Below are 8,531 nucleotides of genomic sequence, written 5' to 3'. Positions count from 1 at the left end.
TTTTGTTCTTTTGGGGGGTTTCAGAGGCTGGCGCCTCAGCGTGATTAGACCGTCTACGGCACCCGGCGCAACCACGCACACTTCCACCAGGTGGCGCCACGAGGCAGGCACTACCGCGGGAACTGCAGGTTTGGAGGGCAATGAAGACCAAGGTCCCTCAACTCTGGACCAGTAGGGTTTCCACCTAACAGGAAAGAAAATAAAGAAGGTCCTGGCCTAAGAAGGAGGAAGGAGGGTAGGAGTGGGGAGGGAAGGAAGGAGGGAAGAAGGGAGGGAAGGAAAAGGAAGGAGGGAAGGAAGGAAGGAAGGAAGGAAGGAAGGAAGGAAGGAAGGAAGGAAGGAAGGAAGGAAGGAAGGAAGGAAGGAAGGAAGGAAGGAAGGAGGGAGGGAGGGAGGGAGGGAGGGAGGGAGGGAGGGAGGGAAGGCAGTGCTAAGGGAAGAATAGGACCCTAGACTACAAAACTGAAAATACAGCTCTTCGTGTTTCATTTTCGTGTAAAATACAGGGGATGATCTTTTTCTCTTTGTTTCCAAAGTTTCCCAGGACCTGGTTAAGTGTAGAGGCATTCTCACCTAGGTATCATCCACTCTTCCTTTATGTGAAAATATAGAAATTAGAATTAAAGTTAACTCGGAAGGTCTCTGGTCAGTCTGATTTAGCTTTCCGGCTCACATTTCGGTGGTCAGTCAGCATCCAATCTGGGGCATGTTTTCGAATATACTACCACCAGTCCTGTCTTTGAACTTATACAGCTTTCCAAGCAGCTGGAGGAAATCGTTTAAATATGATCTAATTAATTGCTCTACTATACCCGTGGGTTAGTTAGGAAGCAGGGAGTGATTATACGTGGTTTATGGATCATTTAAATCAATTGAATTGTCTAGTGGCTAGGCAGGAGGAGTAGGTGTCAGACAAGTTGAGGAAAGCGGGGACCGAAGCAGGCCGGGCTTTTCGGCACCTCTTTACTTTGGTTAATGTTTCAAAGCCGAACTCGGATATGAAAGTGCAAATCACAGGTTGGCACTTGAACGGGATGGTGAGGGATATCCCCGTCCGTTTTTCCTGGGGAGAGGAGAACCGTGGATGGGTGCCCAAACACCAGTCTCTGGCCGCCGGCCACCCTGACTCCCCACTACTCGCCCCCGCACCCCCCACCCGCCCCCAGGCCCCGCAGCAGCCAGTCTGCACACGCGACCGCCGCCGCCGCCGCCGCCGCCCCGCCAGCCGGGTGACACCGGCCCCCCCCCACCCCCCGCCACTGGCGGCCCGGCGTTCCAGGGCTCCCGGGTCCCGCAGCCCGGCGCTCCCCATTGGCTGTTGCTAGGTGACGTGGCGGGCGCTCACGTGATGAGGGTTAAATACCCGCCCCGCAGGAGCCCGCCCCGCAGACAATCGTAAAGCTGTTCGGGCCGTCTCACCTGCTCCCGCCTCCCCGCGCCCCGGCCCGGCCCCGCCACCCCGGCCCCCCTCTCCTGCCCGCCCCCCGTGCCGGAGCCCGCGCTGGGCAGGGAGCCCAGCGGGCCGAGAGGCGGAGAGAAGATGCGGCCGGCGGCAGCTGTCCCGAGCAGTGCACGGTGATCGCCTCCCGGGGAGGAGGAGGAGGAGGAGGAGGAGGAGGAGTTGCCTACCAGACCGTTGCCACATTTCTTGTTTTCCTCTCGTCCACCCTCCCACCCACCCCCCCACCCCCACCTTTAACTCCCCGTAATTACATTGGCTACTGGAAAGGGACTGGGAGAGTCAGAGGAGGCGCCTCGCGTTCCCCCCTCGCGCCCGCCACCCCGGCTCTTTCCGTCCCGGGCCAGGATGACTGGAGTCTTTGACAGTCTGGTGGCTGATATGCACTCGACCCAGATCACGGCCTCCAGCACGTACCACCAGCACCAGCAGCCCCCGAGCGGCGGCGGCGCTGGCCCCGGCGGCGGCAACGGCAGCAGCCTCCACAAGCCGCAGGAGTCGCCCACCCTCCCGGTGTCCACCGCTACGGACAGCAGCTACTACACCAACCAGCAGCACCCGGCAGGCGGCGGCGGCGGCGGCGGCGGCGGGGGCTCGCCCTACGCGCACATGGGTTCCTACCAGTATCACCCCAGCGGCCTCAACAACGTGCCCTACTCGGCCAAGAGCGGCTACGACCTGGGCTACACCGCCGCCTACACCTCCTACGCTCCCTACGGGACCAGTGCGTCGCCCGCGAACAACGAACCTGGTAGGCAGAGCGCTAGCGTCCCGAGTGCCAAGTCGGCTCTAGTTACTGGGAGAGGTGGGATAAAAAAAAAAAAAAAGTGCGGGGTGGGGATCCGTCCGGAGCCCTGGCCTTTCACACCGCGCGCTCCCCGCCCGCCAAGCACCCTTTACCCTCCTCAACCTCCAGTCTGCCCGGGTACGACCACCGGTGAGCCGCGGGTGGCACCGGCTAGCCCGGGGGGCGGGGATGGTAGAGTGGCGCCGACTGCACGCCCTCCCCACCCACCCCCGCCCCACCGGCAACCCCGTGTCCTTGCCTCCTGCCTCTCGTTGCTTCCCAGTGGGCCTGTGTCTTCCCTGGCCTGGATGGTTCAGCTCCGGGATGTGGTGGCAGCGGTGGGGGGTGCGCGCGCGGCGAAGCTGTGCCCCCGCGGCGCGCGCGGCGCCTGAGAGGACCCGCCTCCTGGTCGCGACCGGGTCCCCTGGGAGGGAGGGGGTTCCCTGCTGGCTGCGGTGTTCACCGTTCCCTTTCGTTACAGAGAAAGAGGATCTCGAGCCTGAAATCCGGATCGTGAACGGGAAACCAAAGAAAGTCCGGAAACCCCGCACCATCTACTCCAGCTTCCAGCTGGCGGCTCTACAACGGCGGTTCCAAAAGACTCAATACCTGGCGCTGCCCGAGAGAGCCGAGCTGGCGGCGTCTCTGGGCCTCACCCAGACTCAGGTGAGGGCGCGGAGTCTGGAGGGCCTAGGGTGGGGCTGGGGTTACAGGGGGCCCCACCACCAGGGCGCCGGCCTGGGATGACCTGGAAGCAGGCGAGTTCCGGGCCGTAACTTTTTAAGGGGCGGGGAGTGTTAAAAACTAATTTTAAGGCTGCGGAGGCCAGTGCCTTGGGCGGCCTAAACATCTGGGTGCGGGGCTGAAACGCCCCAGGGACTGAACTCAGGAAAAGCCGCGTGCGTGCAGAGACCCCGGTGGCATTCCTCGCCTTCTGAGTATGCGGGTAAAGTAATCGGCCCTCGGGACCCCTCCGGCTGCGGTTCCCTTCCACCGTCAGCCTCGGGTTCAAGAATATTTTCCTCTCCGGTGCAGCGGGAAGCCGCAGAGCGTCCGAGGCCGCCACACGTGTTGAGTTAAGCGGCCCCTGCAGGGGCCTCAGTGCCCGCCTCCATCCACCCTCTCTACCCCGCCTGCCCCCTGCCGAGGTGCCCCCGCTAAATGCCTGGGTTCCTTTTCCACCCAGGTCAAAATCTGGTTTCAGAATCGCCGCTCCAAGTTCAAGAAGATGTGGAAAAGCGGTGAGATCCCCTCAGAGCAGCACCCCGGGGCGAGCGCCTCGCCCCCATGTGCTTCGCCGCCCGTCTCGGCGCCCGCAAACTGGGACTTCAGTGCCCCGCCACGGATGGGGGGCGGCGGCGGCCCGGGCAGCGGCGGCAGCGGCGCGGGCAGCTCGGGCTCCAGCCCCAGCAGCGCGGCCTCGGCTTTCCTGGGCAACTACCCCTGGTACCACCAGGCCTCGGGCTCCGCCTCGCACCTGCAGGCCGCCGCGCCGCTGCTGCACCCGACGCAGACCCCGCAGCCACACCACCACCACCATCACCACCACCACGGCGGCGGCGGGGGCGCCCCGGTGAGCGCGGGGACGATTTTCTAACGCCAGGGACACGGCGCCAGAGACTAAGCAGAGAACAGTGATCCTCGGCGCCCGCTCCCTCCATCCGTCCCCTGCCAGAGGACCCCGGCCAGCCGGGCGGCGGGCGCCTCCCTCCTCTCCCCAGAGGGGCGGCCCCCGGGACGGTCGGTGCCAGGTCCCCTGGTCCCATTCCCACGCACGGCCACCGAGCGGCGGGGACCTGGGAGGCGGGCGCTCTTCCCAGAGATTCCTATCCGAGGAACCCCGCGGCAGCTCGGCGAAGGAGCCGCCTCTGCCGTGGCTCTAGCGACCTGAGCCTGGGCCTGGCTCCTGGGAGCGGCGCCGCGGCCGCCCTCCCCGCCCCACGCCGCCCCGCCCCGTCCCGCCCGGCGAGCCCGTCCGGCGCCTTCCTTGCCCCGGGCTGCGAGCCGCGTCCCCGCGCAGGACGCCTCCCCCGCCCGCCAGGCTTCCCGGGTGCTCAGAGGCCCCTTTCTCCTCGCCCGCCCCCAGGCTGCGCTCGGGTCCGCTAAGGTTCCTGACCTCCGGGGCTCAGCCCGCGCCCCCACGCCCCCTGACCCCGCCGGCCCGCCGCTTTGTCTCTGCCCTCCGGTCCGAAGCCCTTCGAACCCCCTCCCCCCCACACACCGCTTAGCTCGGCCCCACATCCCCCAGGAACAGACCCTTAGCTCTCTCTCCTCATCCATCACCAGTGGAGTTTTTTTATTTTTATTTTTTTAAAAGTTTAGGTGCCTTTGCGGATGACCTCATTTTGATGTTGGGGGAAAAATGATTTTTTAATATGTGGACACTGCAAAAAAATGTGTTTAAATTATCTTTTTTAAAAACCTATTCAGGATTATTAGCCTGGACTTCGACCTAGAGTTTGTAAATAAAGGTGTCGTGCAGATTTTCCCACCGATTTATTTGTATAAAAATACCCATCTTTTTGACTTTTTTGTAAACCCCCCACTTGTGAAAACTGCTCTCAGCAGTGACCTCAGCAGCCCCTCCGTTTTAATTTTCCGTTTAAAAAATTTTCTTAGTTAAACTAAGCTACTGATTTGGATTTGTTTTTATCTTATCCTGAAGTCTTTGTTCTTGAAAGGTATTTTGGGGTTATTTATTATGAAAACGACATGCTCTTAATGTTGATTTTACAATATGAAGAGATTATTTAAATAAATTATTGTTTTCATTGGATGTGTGCGCTCTTTCCTTGGTGGCTGCCCGGAAGCCTGAGCTGCTGCCCAGCCTGGGAACCTGGTCTGTAGAAGTGCCATTTGCATCCTTCGAGGCTGTGCTAGGCGAGGACAGGCGTGCTGGGCGCAGCGCGGTGTTGCCTCAAGGTTCCCGCTCTGCCTCCACCTGAGTCCCTGCTCGGGGGTTGCCAGCACTCTGTGCGGTGAGTCACTCCATGCCGGCGACTACTACCTCCACCCGCCCGACCCGGCGGCACTGGCGTCGCCACCCCCGGAGCCTGCCTGGGCTGTCTGCCGTCCTGGCTCAGCCACAGTGCCCCGCTTGGAAAGTGTAAAGCTGCCACCCGCTGCGGTTACTGCAATCCGAGCCTATGGCAAGGCCACTGCGTGGTCACTCTGCACTGGACACTTCCCCTCTGTTGCCTGCCCAAAGCATTGGAGGCTGGTGGAGTCTAGCATTCTGTGGGCCACCATCTAGAGACTCAGAGTGGCTGTTCAGAAATGCCTAGTGACCCAGGCCCACACAGCTACACATGGACAATCCACACTGTGACCCTCAAGAGTGTCATCTGCACCATCACATACTCCCACTTTCGTGTGTTCACACAGTACCAATCGCATTCCACACTCACACATGCATCTACTCACACATTCTACACTGTTACATTCCAACACTCAAGCAGACTTGGACAGAAGAATCCCTCTCTGACACACAGAACACGAATGCACACTCACTTAGACATGATCACACATTCTGATACACACATGCACATATCCGCTTCACATGAACACAGGTGTACAGTGCTGCCGGGTTGGCACCCCTCCCCCTCATAGTCTCCAAGGGGAAACATCCATGCCTCACTCTTTTCTGCTTTCCACCTCAGGTCCCATTCAACTAACTTCCAGCCATGGGACTGAGCTATTTGGCTTTCCTTGCAAAGGTAAGTGGGAAACCCAGGAGTGAACTAAAAGCCCCTTTCCTTTAAAGTGCAGGGACCTGCAGTTGAAAGCTTCCTAACTGAATCACTGACTGTGTCACTTTGGCCAATCCACTTAACCTTTCTCTGCTGGTTTGCAGATCTATTAGATGGGTGAAATAAAAGCAGCCATCTGGGGTCGGCGCAATAATACAACAGGTAGGGCATCTGCCTTGCACACAGTCAACCTAGGGTTGTGATCCCCGGCACCCCAAATGGCCCTCTGGGCTCCCCAGGGGTGATCCCTGAATGCAGAGCCAGAAGCACTGAGCACTGCTGAATGTGGCCCCCAAACCAAAATAAAACAAAACAGCAGTCTTAGGCTTAGGAATATCTACTAAGGCACAAACATGACACAGTATCTGGCACATGCTAAGGACTCCATAAATGTCAGTACTAGTGGACTATTATGCTGCCATTGCTCCCAGAGAGTCTTGACTTTCCATCCCACCCCCCTCCACCCCCACCTTCTCCTAGGAGGCCACTGTCACCTAGGAACCTTTCCTCCTTCACTTTGTGTGGAAGAGGGTTTGGGACAGTGCTAACTGCATCCCACAGGGTAGCCAGAGCTTCAATCATCTGCTTCAGAAAAGACCAACATCTACTGGGGAGAGGTGGGTAGCACAGCACAACTGGCCATATGCAAAGTCATGTCCTCTTAGATTTGGCCATCCTTGTGCGTGTTCAACTTTGCTGAAAAGCAGACGTGGGCCTAGGTGAGTTTGTAGGGTTGGTGGCAGCACCTTGAGAATTCTGCTCTGTCTGACTAGAATACTAGGGAACCTGCATCTAGTCTGGCTTAACAGAGTGTGGTCCAGGGGTTGGGGCCACAGTCAGGGTCCAGCCCGTTTGTATTCATGCATTATTTTCCCTGTCCACAGAGGACTGGGCTAAAGTCCATAGACTCTTAAGATTCTGGCCAAGCAGACCCCCAGTCATACCCCCTCTGATTTCACCCCAGCTCCAAATTCCGTGGTTTTCTTTGAGGGCCAGTAGCTGGTGCCAGTGTTCCTTCTGCGGTTGCCTGTGCCCTCCCTCCTCTGCGCACACCCCCTCCCCCTCCTGAAACCAGCGAGGAGAGACGGGGCAGTAAATTGGCTGGTGTCGAGGATCTGCAGCAGACAAGATGATTAAGAGGCCTACGCCGGAGCGCCCGGGGCAGGGAATGTCAGCCCAAGTTGGAATCGCGCAACAGGCCTTGGCATGAGCGAGCCTGGGAGCCGGGAGGGCGGGCGGCCCCAGCTCCAGGGTGGGCCGCGGCCCCACAGACTCGCCGGAGTCACCGAACCTGGCACCCGGCGACGGCGGGGTCGGGCCGGGCCAAGGCGAGCCTTTTCCTCGCAAAACCCGCGAAGCAGAGGGCAGAAGGGCACAAGGGCCGGGAAGGGGGCGTTTCCGCAGGCACCGAGAAGGGCAAAGGGACCGGGAAGGATGCGTTGGGTCTCAGCAGTGAGGGGGCAGGGAGGAAGGGCGCGAGGGGAGAAACAAAGGCGGGCTGCGGGAGGCGGGGGCCGGCTCCAGCCCCGCCGGGGGCGCCGCACAGACCAGCCTTTCTCACAGTCTCGAGGGCCGCCGGGCGACGCAGAGAGCCCTGTGATCAGCCCGCCGCCGCGCAGACACGCTCCCCCCCGCGCCCCACTGCGCTCCCCAACGCGCGCATGAAAAATGGGAAGGGGAAGCGGCGCTCTGGGCTCCCTGCACTGGGAAAGCGGCCGCGCTTGGAACACACATAAATCTTCATTGTAATTCCCTTCCATGCGCTCGCCTGAAATATCAGGCCCGAGATAGGATATGACAAGCGCTGGGAAGAAGGGGAGGGAAGCTGGGGAGCGAGGGGTGCTCCAAGCCCTGCCACGCGGGCTGCCCAACTCCTGCAGAGTTCCAACGCCGCGTGCCCGCAACCTAAGCGCGCCCCTCGTGCCCTTCTCCCATTCCTGCTCCCCGCACCCCCACCCACCCCCAACCCGCCCAGCGCGCGCTTGGCTGCGGGCCATTGCGCCCCCGGTGCTCCGCCGAGACACACACCCCCTTCCGCAAGCCCCGAATTCCCGCCGCTCGCCCCGGGCTCCTGGGCTGGGGAGCGGAGAGAAGAAAGGGAAGGGATCCCAGGCCTAATCAGCGCCCGCTGCAATGTGGGACCGTTTAGAGGCTTCCCCTCGGCCTTCTTTCAGGATTACTTGTGAAAATTGTGAATATCCGTCCTGTGGAAGGATTTCCGAGATTGGTGGGGGAAGTATCGGGTTTGGTGGAGGCGAAGAGAGCGCGCTAAAACTGGAGCTTTGTTTACAAACACGGGGTCCAGGAGATGGAGCGGCCGGGGAGCAGGAGAGGAGGAGGGGGCGGACAGAGGAAGGGGCATAAACGGGAGTGAAGCAGTCGTTGAAAGAAAGGTCTGTGGCGCGGAAGAACTGCGTGGAGGAGCAGAAATCGTCCTGGCCATTCACAAAAATAATAACAACAATAATAATAAAATAAACCTTTCTCGCTGACAGTAAAACCCAGGGGCAACTCCCACTCTGAACTCCGAGGCGAC

General features: G+C 60.2%; 1 protein-coding gene across 1 annotated transcript; it reads left to right on the top strand.

Annotated features, from left to right (window-relative positions):
* The first annotated feature begins 1,394 nt into the window (after window positions 1-1,394).
* DLX2 (distal-less homeobox 2) lies at window positions 1,395-5,022 on the top strand. The gene is made up of 3 exons (XM_004601153.3): window positions 1,395-2,210; window positions 2,728-2,912; window positions 3,433-5,022. The coding sequence occupies exons 1-3, from the start codon at window positions 1,808-1,810 to the stop codon at window positions 3,841-3,843; spliced, it is 999 nt and encodes a 332-aa protein (XP_004601210.2). The 5' UTR covers window positions 1,395-1,807; the 3' UTR covers window positions 3,844-5,022.
* The last annotated feature ends 3,509 nt before the right edge of the window (window positions 5,023-8,531 follow it).

The sequence above is a fragment of the Sorex araneus genome, chromosome X (assembly GCF_027595985.1).
Source record: "Sorex araneus isolate mSorAra2 chromosome X, mSorAra2.pri, whole genome shotgun sequence".
Lineage (NCBI taxonomy): Eukaryota > Metazoa > Chordata > Mammalia > Eulipotyphla > Soricidae > Sorex > Sorex araneus.
Note: the sequence above shows the minus strand (reverse complement) of the source record. Positions and strands in the feature narration are given on the sequence as shown.

Bases quoted from the DNA above. Each gene is read 5' to 3' on its own strand.
- DLX2 (XM_004601153.3), top strand. From the start codon at position 1,808: ATGACTGGAGTCTTTGACAGTCTGGTGGCTGATATGCACTCGACCCAG. The intron at 2,211-2,727 runs GTAGGCAGAGCG...CTTTCGTTACAG, and splicing joins GCCCGCGAACAACGAACCTG to AGAAAGAGGATCTCGAGCCT. The intron at 2,913-3,432 runs GTGAGGGCGCGG...TTTTCCACCCAG, and splicing joins TGGGCCTCACCCAGACTCAG to GTCAAAATCTGGTTTCAGAA.